Raw genomic sequence first — 19,083 nt, 5'->3', positions numbered from 1 at the left:
GTGTAATAGCACTGATTTGGTTTTCTAAAATGAGGCTTCCTTTTTTGTTGCCCTCAACATAGATTTTAATGTTGCCACTATTTGGTTTTTTTGACATCCTCATTTACCTTATTCACCTTTTATTTTGCTCATTAATTTAGCTTTTGGCTCCTAGGACCAATGTCTTTTGATATTTGAGGAAGTAAAAAAATTTCTAAAATCTTACTTTCGGTTACTATAGTAAATTAAATTCACTGAGCTAAGTAGTAGGAATGATGTTTCCTTTTCAGTTTCTGTAGCATCTTCTCATAGGCTCTGTGGGTTTTTCTGTTTGTTTATTTGTTCATTCATTCTTCAATACTTGAATGTAGGGAAAACTTTCCAAATTTTTGCCAGTAGGTGTGTAGTGAGTTGCATTTGACTTCACTTTTTGCCAGCTTACGTGCTAGTTGAATCTCCTCAGTGGCTGCATAGTTGCATGGCGACACTTGGTCCAATTCCCAGTTACTCACAAACTTGCATGTTTTGTTAGTTGGAAGCCTGATATGGGTTTTCTTCCACCCATTTCCTTTTTAGCTGACTGATACTCTGATAAGATGATTTACATAAACAAACAAACAAACCTGTAAGTCTTAGAAAATGGTTCTTATCTACCCAGAGACACAATTTAGCAAGTTTTAAACAGTTATTTTTAGGTACTTCATTTGCTTGCTGGACAAATCAAGTTTCAGACATAATTAAAAATTGCAGTATCCGGTACTTTAAGTGTTTCTGTTAAATATTATAACAAATATAATAGATGTTAGATGAAGAGGTTAGTAGAAATGGAGAAAATTAGGCAAGATAAACCTTATGGATAGATTAGAATTATGGATAGAAAGTATAACAGTGGTTGTGGGTATGATGTGGAGGTTATTAAAAATGACCCTTGCTTTGAAATAGCTCCTTCTACCCATTTTAGTAATTCTACTAATTGCAGGCCATTTAAAAAATATTTTTATACGTATGTGTATGTGTATATATATATATATATATTTTTTTTTTTAAAAAGATTGTCTTCGACCTCCCAGCCCAATATTTTTGTTTCTTCCTTAACCATACAGAGTTTTTTAAAAAGCATGTCATATAACTATATTTGTATGTGCCTCACCTTTACTACTAGATCATAAGTTAAATGTAATAAAATGAAGTTGTCAGTACCTGGATCATTATGAGCTTTCAGTGACTACTTACTGAACCTGCATCTTTCAGAAGAGATACCATATCGTATATATATTTGTATCAAGCTTTAGTCTTTGGTTCAGTCTTTTGGCCCTGCAAGGTGTTTAATAAGGGCTGTTGAGCAAATCCTTGAGAAGGTGTGAAACCTCAGACATTAACCAGAAAAGAAATATGCAGTTGAATGTTAAGAACTAGGGATCAGGAGTTGTAGGTCTAAAGATTCTAGACTCAACTTTCCTAGTAGACCAAGGTGGACTCAGCCTCATGGTGTCACATAAGATTGGGCATAAACCTGGTGATATGAATGGATTCTGTGACTAAATAATGACCTAACTACATGTGATGGTTAAGAAAAGGGAAAGACATTACACTAAATGCTTCAAATACTTACTTCATTTAATAAAACTGAAAGCCAAGAGAAAACACAAAGTCCAAGCTTATCTAAAAAAAGTATCCAAAAATTTTGTGGTGGGTTTTTTTTTTTTTTTTGGTAGTGTTTAAAATGCAGGTGAATACTTTATGTTAAAACTCCTTTGTGAATTTTCTCAAAACCTAATTTTAACTCCTGTCCCATTGATGAAGAGGGAGATTGATGCATTGAGTTATGTTTCATGTGATAATCAGTGGGGCAGAAAGGGTCAAAGAAAAGTAGAATTCCATATGAATCCCAAAGAGAAGAGCAGGCTTGTTTCTCACCCTATAAGTATTTGTTTCTGGGAAAAAAGGAAAAAAGAAAAAGAGAGGAAAGAAATGGAGATGAAAGATGAGGTTAAAATCTCATCTTGCAGTCTGCCAATTAACACCTCATTGCTACATCATTAAGATGAGTAAGTGGAGGTTTGGGGTTCTAGAATTTATTTATTTTCCCTTAAATTCAAATGTCTTTCCAAGGGCTCCTGGACTTTGTACTATAATCTCCAGATACTTGGCAGTAACTTTCAGCTACCATAACCTGTTTCATATATATATATATATTTTTTCTGTTGGCAGTGGCTTATGGAGAAAATGTTGTTAAAAGAGGGATAATTGCTATGGAGGTGAAGTTAAATATATCAAGAAATGAAATAGTGAAAAGAATTGAGCAACTTAATGATTAGAATCTCTACTTTTAAAGAATATGTTTTCAAAATGAGAAAAATAGTATATTTTTTGTTTCCATGATAATCATTTATGTCTTTTATGCAGTATATGGTTGAAACTATGATTGAAAACTGTGGTTGAAAGTATGAAAATATGTTAAATAGTTCCTGTTACATAACAGTAACTCATATACTTGACGTATCTGAATTGTGGAGACATGTCTTACATATCTTTATATTTTGAATGTTACTTTTTATGCCTGCCTGCTTTTCTTTCTGCCTTCCTTCATGTCTTCCTTTTGACTTTATTTAAAAATATTTATTCATCTCCTTTTGTGCAAAATGCCATGTAGAAAAGCTAAGGAAAATGAATGCCTGTATTCGAGGCACTTGCCAGTAGGAAGATAAGGTATATAAAATAAAAGATGCTTATACTAAACAAATAAGGCGACAAAAATTTCAGTAGTCCAAGTCATTCCGCCATGTAGGGTCATCAAGAAAGGCTTTACAAGGGAGATATATGACTTAGTTCTTGCATCAGTTCATTTATTTATGTTTTTCATTCATTCATTTAAAATACTTTTGAGGATCTACTATATTCCATGCATGCTTACAGACACTAAAAGTTCAGAGATGAACAATACAACTCTAGTCTGTGTTTTCATAGATTTTACCAGGTAGTGAAAAAAATGTACAGTTAACAAGATTATACAACTATTACAGAATTGTGATAAATGTTCTGAAGAAGACCTAGAAGATGCTATGAGAGCATATAGGAGGAGACCTAATTTAGAGGTCACAGGGAATTCTTCGTTTAGGAAGTGACATTAAAACAGCCTTGAAGAATTTAGATATTAGCCAAATGAAGACGGGAGTTATGGGGGCACGGGCAAGAGGGAAGAATGTTGGCATAAGATGAAAGCCAGTATGAAGGTCCTAAGGCTGGTATGATTTTGAGTATTTTGAGGACTGGAAGGTAAGCCTTTGTGTGAGAAATAGGGCTCAAGGAAGGGAAGAGTATGAGGTGAAGCTGGAGAGGTGGGGAAGGGCCCATCTGTGCTGTTTTGAGAAGTTGCAATCTCATCAACGAAGGCACCCAAAGATTTAAACAAAGACAGCTACTGTTAGGTGGCAGATAAAACTAAGTGAAAGTCAGGTAGCCAGTTATAAGGGTATCTCAGGAGTTGAGATTAAAGGTAATTGTACCTTGGATTGTGTATGGTTTTGGCATTGGAGATAAGAAGGGAGTGATCCAGGATATATTTTCCAGGGAAAACAGGCAATACATGGTTCATTAGAAAGGGATTATCAAGAAGACAGTAAGATTTCTTACGTGAGCAATGGTGGATCATGATGTCCTTTGCTGAAATGAGGAACACTGTGTGATGTTTAAGATCATGAGCTCAAATTTGAGATACTCTCACTTTATGAAAACTATGTGACATCCAAGTAGAGATTTTGGATGGGCAATTGAGTAGACAAGTGTGAAAGTGTACCACTCAGAAGGGATGAAAATGTGAGAGTCAGGGGCACAGAGTGGGATTTTGAAGCTATTTGCATCTTAAGAATGGATATTACTTCATCTAGAGGGTATCATGCTTTGTGAAATAAATCAGGCAGAGAAAGACAAATACTGTGTAATATAAAATCTATATCTTTAAATGTGGAATTAAACAAACAAAATGAAATGAAAGCAGACTTAAATGTGTAGTTGCTGGAGGGGAGGGGCTTGGAGAGTTGGGCCAAATAGGTAAAGAGGATTAAAAGGTACAAACTTCTAGGTATAAAGTAAGTAAACCTTGGGAGTGTAATATACAGCATAAGGAATATTGTCAATAATATTGTAATAACTTTATATTGAGACAGACGGTTACTAGACTTATCTTGGTGATCATTTTGTAATGCATGCAAATGTCAAATCACTGTGTAGTACACCTGAAACTAACATAATATTGTACATTAACTATATCTCAATTAAAAAGAAAAGAATGGATGTTATTTGGACCAGCGAAATATTTTTTCTTAGACATAATTTTTACCACATGATTTCAAAATACACTGCCTGGTTTTAATATACTTGAGAACAAATATTTTCCCCTCTTGAGTAACATTCCTCTAAAACAATAAGTTAAAGGGAGAATAAAATGCATTAATTGAACTTACTTTGCAACACTAATTGCTGGTACTTAGCTGTTATTGAATAGATACTTATTTTTGCCTTTAATTTCTTATAAGAGATTCTTCTGTCCTCCCTCCATGCCCCCATAGAATCCATTTGATGGTAATATATTGGAATCTGTGATTGGTTAAATAATTTCTTATGTCAGGCAGTTTTGTAAGTAACATGTTTTCCCCCAAGGAATCAGGTTAAGGTAGAAGTCTTTCCAAAATTAACCAGAGTTATAATCATCATCTAATTTGTTGCTTCAAAAAGTTTTATTTTATTTATCCCTAATAGCTCATTTCATCAAATGTTTATGAAATCTTTCCCATCAAAGTTTTGTAACTGAAGTATGAAATGTGTTAACTCATGAGAATTTAAAAGCAGATTTTATTAAGTATCTATGTAAACTCTGCTGAAGGTATTGGAGCTGACTTAATTTTTAGAAGAAACACTTCAAATGCCCCACAATATTATCAAATCTATGATATCTGTATTGTTTACAGATTGGCTTAAATTATGAGAAAAATACAATAAGCAAAGAAGGAACTCTTTCTGCACAACTTTGAAGGAATTGCTAAAGCAGAATAGGCAAGCAGTTGGCAATTCTTGCAGTTTATTGCAGATGTAACCCTGATCTAAAGGAAGGCTAGAATTATTCATGGAATAAATTCACCTTTTTTTAAACATTTTTTTACTGAGTTATAGTCATTTTACAATGTTGTATCAATTTCCAGTGTAGAGTACAATTTTTCAGTTATACATGAACATTCATATATTCATTGTCACATTTTTTTTTGCTGTGAGCTACCACAAGATCTTATATATATTTCCCTGTGCTATACAGTATAATCTTGTTTATCTGTTCTATATATGCCTGTCAGTATCTGCAAATTTTGAAATCCCAGTCTGTGAAATAAATTCACAACTTAAAGTCAGCTCATTTTGTGGCTTCAGTGATAAAATTTTGACCTCTACTGAATTGAATTATCTGTCTAAAAATGCTTCATAATGATTTAAGATACTGGTAAAATTACAGTGTGTTTTTTTAACCTGAAGTTTCTAAAGTGTTACTGTCTTTATCACTTCACAGATTTACTAAATAAGCTAGGGTCTGAGTACTGATTAATCCATGGGTTGACTTTTTTTTGCACATATATCCAGATAACTAAATAGCCCTTATATGCTCCTGGAAATTTGTGGATATGTATTATTTCTCTATGTGTAAATTTATTTTTAAAAGAATGCTTTTTTGTTTTGGAGTAATCATATTGTCATGTAACTTGTAGCACTGCTTTGTATCATTACTCATCTTTTGCTGTATTTTCTTTGTCCTGAAGGAATTGCCTACGATCCTCTGATGCTGAAACACCAGTGCATTTGTGGCAATTCCACCACCCACCCTGAGCATGCTGGACGAATACAGAGCATCTGGTCACGGCTGCAAGAAACTGGGCTGCTGAATAAATGTGAGGTAATCCTGAATTGGCCACACTCTTTTACTTACTTAAATAAATCATGTAAAGAGGTTGGCATTCATTTGGGCAGTTGTAGAAAAATGTTAACCCTGTGGCACAGACACCATGATTGATGAACCATCCTAGATGCCAGTAGCATAGAACTTAGAACCTGACACTGGGCTGGGCATGCAGTAGGTACTCAGGCTGGGTTGATGGACTAAGTAGCTGCCTGATGTATGTGTGCTATTACTGCAGCATTTTTTTTGTGCACACAGTAGCATTGTTTTTTTCCAAATAACTATCATTTATTGAGTTAATTTTCTGAGAAGCTCTTTTGCATACTGTTAAGTACTAAGTAGTAGTTGTTTCTTTTTATAAGCGATACTTTGAATTGACGTATATACCAGTTTTGCCTCATGGAAATGAATAGCTTTTAAAAGATTTACTGTCCTCTTACCAAGAAAAGTCACTTTTTTTATTGATGTTTAGACTCATTTCTGTAGATTCTTGATGAGTCTCATTTTTTTATTTAGAAAAATCTGTTTCTTTAGGCTTTCAAAGGTTAAAAGTAAACATGGCATCAGGTCAAAAAAGCTCCCATTGTCAAATTTGCAAAATACATGACAACCAGCATGTGTTTGATTTAGTTGCTGTAAATGTCCTTTGTTGTCTAAGATCCAGTAACATTCTGTATTGGAAACTTTTTAAAAGAAAAATATCCCCCACGTATTTTCTTACATTACTTTAACGTTTATTGATCAAAAGCATTTTTCCCTGGGTTTGTTTATATTATGTTCCAGATGTGTTCTAGGGATAGAATTATGGCATTTTACAAGGCAAACATGGTTCCTATCCTTACAGACTGATAATTTCACATGTTATTTGGTTTTGTTATCCTTTATAGAGCAATGAAGAAAATTAAGTAGTTCTCACCAGTTTGGGATGAAAGTAAATAGATAATATTTTGACTATAGTTATGAAAAAACTGATAGATTGAAACCCTATTAAACTCACTATACTTTGATAAAATAAAGACACAGTCTTTTATTATTACTTTTGAGTTAATTTTTGACAACCCAAAATGTAGTAAAGAACACTTTATTCAAACCCAATTTAGTTTAAAGTGAACCTGTAAAATATATCAGTTGAAATAGAAATGCCAAAGCAGACAGAATGTTTCTTAGAATCAAGTGTACTTGCCTGTATTTGATAGCAGGAGTTAGTTCAGTCTGATCTTCTTTGAAGTAGAAAAATAACTGACTTTTGAAGTTGTAAAGTCATTCATTCAGTGCCTTCATTTCTAAGGACAGATTATTTTCTTTATTGATTTTCTGTTTTGAAGATAAGTTATATATTTCGTCTTACAGGGGAACTAAGTGGTTATTTTCTTTACATCAAAACATAGATAATGTTTATTGGTCATTCAGCAGTTGAGATTGTGAGTGAATACACCAGTGCAGTGTGTACAGGTTTAGTTTCACAAGTTTTATTTTATGCTGGTAATAGAATTATTTAATGGTTTTCATATTTAGAGTTTACTTTTGATTAAATGTATCCTTTACCTAGAGACTCCAAAGTGAAGGAATTTGAGTTAGATTTATTTCTCTCGTCCTTTCCTAAGTGAAAGTCTATTATCCATCTTTTGCCAGAATGGTCCATATTATATGGAAGAAGGCTTTCATACTCTTTAGTAAATTTTAGACTTATCTTCAAGGTTTTCATGTTTTAGGTAATGTGGTTTGGGGGCCATACCACTCTGTTGTCTGCACAGTCCTGCAGGGAGCACCAGTGAACTACCAAGCAGACTTACTTGTGGTCGACCAGTCTTACTTAATGTTTATCACGAGAACATTCCTCTCTCACCTTTGCACCTGCTATAGGTATTTTCTAGCTTGGCAGTTTCTCTGGTTTTGCAGCTGAGGTATTATTGCCTTTTGCATTTTTTCACTTTCAAGTCTCTGTTATATCCTGGAGCCCCACCCCGATCACTCTAAATTAGCAGTGGTTGATCATGGCCTTAATGCTAGTTTGTGTTATTCCTTAAATCTGTTACCTGAAGGAACATTGTTTATAGAAGGAACAAAGTGAAGAAGTAGATGGAATGTAATACGGTTCACACTAGTCTTAAAATTTGAAAATTTATTATCATCCCTTTCTGATCGATCTTCTTTTTCAGTTCCTCAGACATCACTTTATTTTAGCCCTCTATTATTTGAAATCATAAAATTCAGTTTATACTGTAGCACAGACTAATGTGATATCAGACCCAGGATGAAATGCTAGAAGCATTGTGGGGTTGACGAGAATGAGCAAGTCTATTCCAATCCAGTCAGCTAAGTAGGAGTCTCTCTAGCACACAGTCACCCAATTAACAAATAATGCACTTGAAAGCCCAGATCAGCACATTGGCTCTTTATGAAGTCCAAGCACAAAAGTCTCATCCGAAACTTTAATAATGTGAATGAAACACTTTTTCTTAACATAGTTTAAGAGCAGTTCACCAGGTGTTTGCTTTCCTAAGTGATGAAACTGTTGCCCAAATGTATTTATTTACTCCTATGTTATTAAAATATCTGTGACTTTATAACTAATCCAAAACATGAAGTGGAATTTATAAAGCCGTTAAAAACCAATTAACTTTGACACCTAGGAATTTAATGTCCCTTTGCCTGTCTGAATAATTTGAGAAATATTCAAAGTGGAATTTTAGAAATGATTATTCACTAAACAAGTATAACCTTTCTCTAGAGACTTTCAGATTCTGTGTAAGTCATAATACCAAAAGGGATAAAACATACAACCAAAGGAAACACAACTCATTTTCTCTTCCTGACTGTCTTCTACAAGAGTAGAGGAAGAAGTAAAAAGGGAACATACAGTGGTTATACCAAACCAGCTTAGCTCACGCAGAAAACAGTAGAATCTGTTTCCTTAGCCAGTAGTCTCTCTAGTAAATGGAACTGAAACAATTGGTATCTGTTTGTTGTAAATTTTTCTTTTTTTTGATTTGACAAGTTAGTTCTGATATGCACATTTATTAATATATTATTAACCCTCCTGCAAGGATGCTAACCTTTCTCAAGTTAAATTATTTTGAAAATATCAGTGCTATGGAAAAAAAAGAAAAACAGATCTATACAACAAACTTTTTAGCAATTTACCAAAACTTATTACACTCAGTTTCTGAAAAACCAGGAGAAAAGCCCACTGTAAGTGGCAGGTGGTCAGATACGTGGAGGATGCATTAAAAGGCAAGAAGTTTCCTATACTAATAGACTTCCTGGTTAGTGTTTATGAGGCTGCTAAAAAGATCAAGGCCAATGACAGTGTCTTGCAATCGGACTTATTCACTCCAAGAAAAGAAAAAGCTTGGGTGTGAATGAGTGTTTATCATTATGGCCCAAGGACTTAAGGAGAATCAGGCCTTTCTTTCTAAATTGTCTCGGTAGGACTGTCAGGAAGTTAAAATTCAGCTCTGTTCCTTGGTTATGTCTAAAGCATGCATTCCTGAGAGGGTAAAAGCTATGTGTCTGGATTCCAGGGATTTGAGTACCAGCCCTAGTGTCTGGGTTATCATTTTCTCCTCAGTGATGTGGATCAAATTCCTCTCTTGGTTGCAAGAAATAAGAACTCAACTCAATTTTCTCAATAAAGAGAGGATTTATTAGATTTCATAGGAAAGGATATAACTGAATAGGAATATTACACATACAAGCTGGAGCAATGTATTGTTTTCCAGTGTCCAGATAGCAATTTACCATCTTTGGACACTATTTTCCTGCCAGGTTTGTGTAGCCACCCATAGTTAGCGATCAACCTCTGCTTCCAGGGAAGAAGTCAACAGAGCTCTGGGGACATATTGCTGGTCAGCAAGCAGAAACCTGTGTCTAGATAAGCGGTATTCATTTTATTGATTACAAGTGGTGCCCAAATGTTAGCATATATCAGAATCATTGGTGGGATGGGGAATAGGAATGTTAAAATACGGATTCCTGGGCTATAGCTCAAGAGTTTTAGATTCAGTAGGAGTGGGGTCCTATAGGGTGGGGGTGGGGGGCAAGAATTTGTATTGCTGAGATGTGTCTGGATCATCCTGATATTCTGTTGCTGATCTGGGCACCATACTTTGAGAACAGCGGTATGGCCATATTCAACAGTCCTTCCCAAGAATTTGAGTTTCCCAGACTCCTGTGTTAGGAGCTAGAGATAAAATGCTGAGATTATACCCCTGCCTTCAAGGTAGTTACCATCTGAGAGATCATCAGATGTCATCAAATGAACACACAAATATGTGACTACAGACTCTTAGGGGGTTTTAAGTCACTAGTTTTATATTGTGATTTTAAAGACCCGTTGATTCAGCTTGGGGAGGGAATAAAATAAGAAAGGCTGGTCAGCTACCTCCAAAATCATGACATCAGAGAGGCTCTCTCAGCAAGAGGCAGAGGAGGAGATGTTATAATTAGAGTTCAAAGGACAAAATATCTCAGACCTAAAGTTGAAGAGCTTGCCCTTCTTCCGTTTTTGTTCAGGCTCCTTTGTCTATTCAGGTTACTGTTTCACTGGGGAAAAAGATAAGGAGCCTCAATTCTGCTGGCGTAGAGAGAGAAGTCTGCTTTCCTCAGTGAATGAAGTAGTCGGTTTTGCAATTAAACAATAATTATGATAGAAAAGATGGCAATTTGAAAATATCAAAAGGGCTTCTTTGTTTTAAAACAATAGACTGATCCACAAATCAAACTTATTTCACTTCTTTTATCAATCTGGAAAATTAGTCAAAATGGGTTTCCTCAAAGGTTATTGTTCAACATTAGGTATGACCTCAGTCCTGCCGTTAATTATCTGTGTACTTTTGTCAAATCATTTAACCTTACCGATCTTCGGTTTTCCCATACGTAAGGTGAGGGTGTTAGACAGGATATTTGCTAGGATCTCTTTCAGCTCTAATGTCATATGAAATTAGGTGGCTAAGAAATTAATTCGGAACATAACACTTTCTTTGGTTAAGAGTAGACAAAATGTTTAGGATGTTTTAGTAAACACACTGCTTTTAGTTTGCAAGCTATAGTGTAAATTGGCTGTGTGTAATAGTCCTGATTAGCAGCCAGAGAAAACATTAGTCCTCGTTATATTAGGTTACAGCAGTTACATGGGTTAACTTCTTTTGTCATGACATGGCACTGTTTTTAAAAATTGAGGTGGTTGGTACTCCTTTATGCCAATACCATTTAGTTTTTTCCCCGACTGAATCATTCATACTTACTTTAGTGATTCTGTTGGGAGCAAAAAGCAAAACCAGCAGCTTTCTTGTCACCATAAGAAATGGATCTGGAGGGGTCATTTGGTGTCCTCTTTAGGAACAAGCTCTTTGATTAGGTAGCCAGGGGTTTCTAAAGTGTGTGTGCCCCTGAAGAAAAGAATGTGCTCTTCTGTACTTAAAAAAATTGCAGATTGACCCGTCGTCTGTTAGAAATGCACTTGCAGTTGTTTTTCCAGAAGCACTCATGACTCTCAGCCCCACCAAGCCACCCACAGACATTTGCTTGCTCTCACATTTGTTTTGAGAATAATAATATTTTATAATGCTTTTGTTGGATTACACATTATATGGAATTTGCATTGCCTCTTTGTGACTAATATTGAGTAACTTTGTTTCGCTTAATTCATAAGTAAAAACCATAAGCAACATGCAGTTCTGAAATGTTTAACTCCTTTATTCAAGTGCCAACGTAAAGTAATTACCAAACAATTCTGGGACACAAAACCAAGCTACTGTTGCCCCTTCTGGGACTTCTCAGCAGTTCCAAAGAGAAAAGTGGAGGGCAGGTTTAGTGTAAAACCTCAAAGATGCCAAGGAGCTCAAAGATAGGGTTTCCAGCATACTATCCTGCACACACAGGTGATTTAAAAATATCTTTTGCGAATCTAAATAAAGAAATATAATACTCTTTTGAGAAACACTTTTGGAATGTGCAGGTTTTCTGACATCAATGCCACAAAGTACTGAATTCTGCAAGTTAATGGAAATTCAATTAAACATTTGTTTTATAGAGTAATCTAACTAGATGGCAGCACATAACAGCTTACTGTTTAGTTTGCAAAAAAAAAAAAAATTTTGTGTGTGTGTGTCTTAGAATCTAACCACAAAGCAGTAAGAAACTCAAATAGAGAGTCTTGTGAATTGTCTTAAAAAAATATTGCAGTTATGGAAAGCAGTACAAATGATCCAGATGTGATGAGTAAACCAGGGTGTCATTATTCGGAAAGAGATTTGTATATCACAGTAGAGTGGACGCTGGCAGATAAATACTTTAAAAATACTTGTGCAGCCTGTAATCAGAACTTAGATGATTTGGAATTTTTGTTTTCAGTTTGCAAAAAAAAGTAAGAATTAATGTGGAAAACAACCAATAAAAGGAAATAAGGCTACCTTTCTGAGTCCATTTGGAAAGTGATACAGAATTTTTTTTAAAAACAGCAGCATTAAAGTTTATTAACAAAAATGAATTATTATATGTTTTTCAACCATCTGAAAAACTTATAAAAATTATAATTCTAAACTAACACAATGTTTATTGTGACAAATCTATTTCATACATTATTATTATTAAAAAATCAGTGTTTTAACCGAAATCATAAAAATGTTTATTTACAATGTTTAAAAAAAATTACAATGTAGGAGATTCAACTGCATTAAAATTGTGAAAATTGAGCAGTTACAGTAAGAGATAACATTTTTACTTTCTGATGAGAATAATTTGATATGGGTGGAAATAAAATTGAAAAAAAATACACGGTACATATGCTTTTTACCACCTAGACTTTGTTATTGAATGGACTTGCTGTGTTCTGAAGTACTTCTGAAATTGTCCTGTCCTGAAATATTTTAAAATAAATTGTAATGACTGAATCAAGCAGTATTACATACAAGTAGAAGGCATTTGTCTTTTTGGAGGTTGAATAGATTTTTTTTTATTTCCCAACTTTCTCTTTGTCAACCATTTATTTTAACTACTCCATGGTCCCAAGTGTTGATTAATAATACAATGTCAGTATCTTGAATTCACTTATGAGTGGGAAGAATGGACAGTTCCCTCTAGCATGTGATTCTTGACCTAGGTTGCCTGTTAAATCTACTGGGTGGTTTTAAGTTTCTGCACGTTGAGGTAGTAACCAAAGTTAGCTAGAAGCTCTGGAAGTATGACCCAGGCATTAATACCTTTTTAACTTCTGCAGATGATTCTAAGGTACAGCCAGTGTTAAAAATCATTAAAACAAACTCAGCTTCTTAATGTGAACTTAACGAGGTAGAGACAAACAGAAGTCAAATATTTGGAGATGGGAGGGGAACAGAGGCAAACATTTACCTGAGAAACAAAGGTGGTGGTAGCTCAGAAGCTCCATGCACATTTTTTAAAAATTGGCGAAGTGTTCATCATATTGCAGTTACCATAGGCTAGGTATGAGTTCTAAAAAATTCTTTTATTTTCCAATTATGATTAAGCATTTAAAAAATGGGCTTCAAAAGAATAGCTAGAGTCCTTTTGAAAACCCTCATAGATCTGTCTTCCTCAACCATGGTACTTTATCACTTCAATTATTATATTTGCTTGCCTAAGGCAAATGTATAAATCAAAATAAAGGATATTTTATTGAGTTTTTATTGTGTATAAGGTAATTTCACATAGCCATTTTAGGGCTTACCATGTTCACTTACCATTTTAGGACTAAAAGGGGGTTTCAGAGTAGTTCAGTTAAACCGCCTTATGTTTATGCATGGAGAAGCAAAGATCCAGAAAGGTTCCTCACAGCAGGATATAGTCATGTTAAGGACACACGACATTCAGAACCCAGAACTCAGGGCTCTTGACATGCAATTCACTTTCTTCTCACGTAACCAGCAGAAAGGACCAAGGGCCTGTTGGGCTGCCTGCCTGCTTAGTAGCCTCATTCCTACTTTCATTCCCCTTTCTTTATAAGAAAAAATCTGGGATTATTAGATGATGGAAGGAGAGAATGCAGTGGAGGGAGAAGATAGAAACCAACTTTTATGTAACATTTAAAGAAGCAGTTGATTGTAGCATTTGAATACTTCAGTTGGTAAGCTTGGACATGAGCAGTGAGACCTGATTTTTGTTTTGTTTAAGAGAGAAAAAGTGTATCAAGAATAATGAATAGGCGTGAACTGATTCATTAAGCATGGAATTTGTAACAGGGTAACTTTGACACTCATAAGTCATTTATGATTCTTTAACTCTGTAAGTCTGCAGCCCTGTGAATTTTGGACAAAAATGCATCCCTATATTTAGGGACACTGGGTGAAATATTTTCAGAAAATGAGATATTTCAGTGGAAATTCTTGCCTAATATGTCATCACTTTGAAAATGATTAAAGAAAATGGGGTCTCCCCCAGCAAAGGCAGGTACTTTGACTTGTCAAATTTAAGTTGGACATTTTCTCTTAGTTCAGAACTGCCACAAAATGAGCCCTTTCATGTCCTCAATAATACCAAACCAATGCAATCCATCTGTTCTGCTAAATTATTTCTAGTTCCCTAACCAAAGGCACTGCTTTTTCATGCATTTTATCATGATTTTATGCCCTTTATTATATTTTACAAAAGGTTCTGATTCCTCCAGGGCCAATGAGAACTGATTAGGATACTGGCCTCAATCCAGGCTTTGAACACAAGAGGGGAAGGAATAGAACTGTTTCCTTTTTTCCCTGCTCCTTGGCATTAAAAAAAAAAAGAATCTATACCGTGTGTGTGCTCTGTGTGTGGGTGGGTGTGGGTAGGCTGCATTTTATCCTGTCACAGTATGACTTTGTAGATTATGTTCAGAACATTCCTTCTATAATCAGGTTGCATTAACAGGCTTTAATTCAGAAGGACTATTTCTTTAGGAAAGAGCCATGGTGTATTGTGGGACTCAATGATATGGTCATTTTAAACAACTTCAGCCAAACTTCAAACCTGAATGCAGACTTTTTGGGGCTCTGATCTAAATAAGATCATATCCTCAGGTGCGTAGCACAGAGTGGGCTCTCGGGGCACATTAGTTCCTTTCCTACTGTCAGGGAAGAAACTGTGCAAGTCACAGAGAATGAAAATATAGTAATGAATACATCCTCCATCACAGGGTTTCTTTAATAAGAAGATGAAAGTAGAGCTATAAGCTTGCTTTCTTAGACCAATATTGGCAAGGTGTTTAAGACCTTTATTTGGATCTCAAGTTGGAAGTACCCAGATGAACACTGTGCCTTACATTATATGCATTGAGTGTCCAAATTTACTCACAATTCTAAAAAATTCTTTTGGTCAGAATCACAGATGACTTTAGATAGATATCCTGCAGACTGAATATCTCTGAGAATGGAACTCAATATCACCCTAAACTACAATTATCAGAGCACTTTGTCCTGTTTTGTGCCTCATTATGCTATTGACCTTTGACTCGAGAGCATCATATGAGAAAATTGAAGGAATAAGGGGTACACAGGAAATAGAAAATAGGACAGGATTAAACAAAAAGGTCTATATTTAAGCACAAACACGTAACTTAATGAATTACTGATTATAATACTGGAAAATGAAAGCTATTGGGGACCTCAATTTGAGAGGAAACGTTTAATGTGACAAATTTGAGACATCTAATAGGAGTGAGGCCGAACTACTCCAGGAGACCCTATGTGTTAAGAAGGAAGGAAAATTGTTGCTGTTTCACAAGTTTTAACTTAATCATCCACGGAGTTCCCATAGCAGTGCCCCTGTGAGATATAAACCTCGAAACACGCTCTCTCCAGATCCTTTCTCCAGCTAGAAACATTTTTCATGTTGAATTGGTTTTCACTGCTGTCCTTCTGTAGAAACATGTACACCCTGCCTGTGGTCTTGTTCCCCAGCAGCCATAGAAGCAGAAAGTGTGAAGAATTAGTACTTATATTTAATTATTTTGTGAGAAACATATTCTGTAATAGTAAAAAGAGCCAGTGTAAATTACTTCCTGGGAGTCAAAGAGAAGTAGAGCTAGGAGTTGGGAGGGGGAGGAGAAAGGGGAAAACTTGTGCACTTTGTTCCATTTTAATAGTGACGAGGAGAAAATTGGGAGGGGATACTCTTAGAATAAGTAAAAGCTAAGTGGGCTGGACCAGATGCTCTCCCTCTTACCGTCAGTTAACTGATGGTACACAAGTGATGACTGAGACCCAGCAGATGTCCTCTTAAGATTTATCAGCACTTGAGCTACTGTCAATAATTGAATTTTGTTAGCAGATTATTTTTCAAATGTGTGATTGAGCATTCAGCCTGAATACTAGTGGGGCTATGGGAGAATAAGAAAGGAGTTGGGACAAGCATTGGAATGTATGGTATGTAAAAATAAATGGCTAGTCTGTGAAAACATAAAGATATATTTATTATTAATGTTACTTCATGTGATACCAGGAGCAAAATATCTTTAGAGAAAAGGGAAAAAATTGATGAAGCTTTATGACACTAGTCTACATGTGGGTCCGATTGTTAGCTATGGAGCTGGCTGCATCGGAGACTTAGCTGTTTATATCAGCATATAACATGTTAGTGGCTATGAATTTCATAGACTCACAGAAATGAGAGCTGGAAGCCCTGCTATTTCATGGTGTTCATTATTCTGTCAGACTGGGACTGGTTGCCACAGTCTGGTTTCCAGTCTGATGTTGCTCATTCCAATTTTAGATGACTCAGACCGTGGAGTTACCACTATTTATCTTGGGGGATTTTCCACCAGCTGAAATCTCACAATTAAAATGGTTCCCTTTAATAGTGACTTTGAACTTTCTCTTTCTCATTTTATCTCATTGCTTGTCATTCTGCTTCTTTGGTTGTTCTGATCTTCCATAAATGTTTCCAAATTCAGTGTTTACCATCAAGCCACCTAAGTCAGTAACTGGTTTGTTTATTGACCAGAGCAATGGCTGACCAGATAGCCGTCATTAAATTTGCCTTTGTCTTCAGCATTACCTACCTGGTTTAATTTCAACATTCAACACCTACCTGGGGTAATTTCTCAAAAACATATTTTTATTTTTCTAAAAAATGTAAATAGGGCGTCAAAAACAGGGAACTTCAATGCTGTGACAAAGCAAATTCCGTAAGTGTTTGTTTATTCAGCACATAGTGGCACAGTGTTGAGAAGTTTCTGTTTTACATCACTCCTGTTGCCTTCGTGTTACCCCTCAGGTCGCCAGCTATTCCTCTCTCACTGTGACATGATGATTTATTTTCAATGACAAATACCTCTACCCAGCAAACCTCTAGGAAGCGTCAGTGTATTGAGGTTTTCCCTGCCCGCCCCCTCAGTGAACCACACAGCCACAGCCACATCACCTTAAACTAGGGAGGCTGAATGTGGAGGTTGGTTTTGAGAGAGGTGTTGTTGTCACCTGATGTTTCCATGTCAGCTGGTGATTCATGGTCAGGAACATGGGAGGACAGCATTATCTGAATAGATGTTCTTTGAATTTCACTGAAATTCTCTGCTTACATATTAACTTACAAGTGTCTTGTTGTGAAACATATTTTAAATGAAATATATAATGCTATCTGGGTAATTTTAGGAAGCATAGTAATTTTAAAAAGTAAGGCTGATTAACTTTGTCCACCAGCATGATGTTTATTGGGCTCAAAGATGTGCCAACTAAGAAATGGGACCAGGAAGAAAGCTTTGTCATTTGACTGACTGAGGTTTAACTTAATGTACAGTTTTGTCTGTGTTGAAGGACCATTCTTTGTTAGTTGAAGTGGAAGTTTCTGCCTAGCATGGGTGTAAAAATATTGACTGAGTTTAGTGTGTCTCAAACTCTCTCTGATTAAACAACCGTTACTGTTTTTGTTTAATTTCCACAGACCAATGCTTTTATAAAAGCATGAAAAATGAAATACTGCAATAGTGGAATAAAAATTGAAGACATGTAAGGTTATATTTAGATTCAACAGACACAAAAATACTCTGTCAAGTTACTATAGAAGTTTCTAAGTATTTTCTCTTAATTTCTGTCTAGACCTCATCACAGACCATTCACAAACAGTTCCTGAACTGTCATCTGTCGTGTAGAATGTACTTTGAGTAGCATTGGTCTAGGTGAACATTACTGTGAGGTACCCACACATGAAGTGATCAGCGTATTTGTAATAATCAAATACATTAAAATGTATTGGTACTTACTTATATCCTTTAAGAAACAATAAGGTATTTGTTTCATCAACTTCTTCTGGTGAATGTAAAGTAAGATTTTGATCAATTTACTTCTCAGGTAAACAGTAGCTCCTGTTTTAGTTAAGTTGATACTTTCACAAAGGAGTTAACTATTTTTTGTTGTTGTTGTTAGTTATCTTTTATAGGCCAAAGAAGAATATACTTTATGTCAGTGGACTGTTCAGGCATGAGCAATCCACTGGGTCTGAACCTTGCATACACTCATTTTTCAGATATTATTATGGTACTTCACTAAGCAAATCAGTGTCACATTCCTACAGGATGAAACTCAGCCCATTATTAATCATCTTAAATGTGATTTGGGGTCTTATTTTCTTCTAAATGTTGTCAGTGGAATACTGTAGGCTTCTCCTGTTTTCTTTCAGCGAATTCAAGGTCGAAAAGCCAGCCTGGAGGAAATACAGCTTGTTCATTCTGAACATCACTCACTATTATATGGCACCAACCCCCTGGACGGACAGAAGCTGGACCCCAGGACACTTCTAGGTCTGTATGAGCCTCCATTCTACTGAGAACAGCACATTCCAGCACTATCATTAGTCAGTGCTGGTGTCAGTTCAAAATACTTGGCAAGCTGTGTGACAGAAAATCAGCTTTTCCAACATCATTGCTCTGTGGAATGAGTAGTTTGCAATAGAAGCCAGTATGGATTAAGATTTCTACATTAGAAAAAATGAGAGTGCAAGTTTCATGATGTTTGCTTTCAAATTACCCTGTATTTCAATAGTGTTTGTTCATAGTGTTTTAGCTTTCAGGAGTAAATGTTGCATTTGCTTACGTTTTTAAGCTTTAAAGAAAGGTTTTTACATTCTTTATGCAAATTTATCTTCATCTTTCCCATTTCTTTTGTTCCTTTTGGTTCTGTTTTCTATGACCCTAACAGACAAAAGGCATAATACAACTTATGTTAGGTGAAAAGTCCATATTC

The 19,083-nt window shown here is 35.5% G+C and overlaps 1 protein-coding gene across 7 annotated transcripts in view; it reads left to right on the top strand.

Moving 5' to 3' along the window:
• Positions 1–19,083, top strand: part of HDAC9 (histone deacetylase 9) — an 819,260-nt gene that overhangs the window by 577,838 nt on the left and 222,339 nt on the right. For all 7 annotated transcript variants that reach the window (XM_074367374.1, XM_074367375.1, XM_074367376.1 and 4 more), the window contains 2 exons: positions 5,781–5,914; positions 18,521–18,641. In XM_074367374.1, coding sequence (XP_074223475.1) covers positions 5,781–5,914; positions 18,521–18,641 — 255 coding nt within the window. The remainder of the gene's footprint in view (positions 1–5,780; positions 5,915–18,520; positions 18,642–19,083) is intronic.

The sequence above is a fragment of the Camelus bactrianus genome, chromosome 7 (assembly GCF_048773025.1).
Source record: "Camelus bactrianus isolate YW-2024 breed Bactrian camel chromosome 7, ASM4877302v1, whole genome shotgun sequence".
Taxonomy (NCBI): Eukaryota; Metazoa; Chordata; class Mammalia; order Artiodactyla; family Camelidae; genus Camelus; species Camelus bactrianus.
Note: the sequence above shows the minus strand (reverse complement) of the source record. Positions and strands in the feature narration are given on the sequence as shown.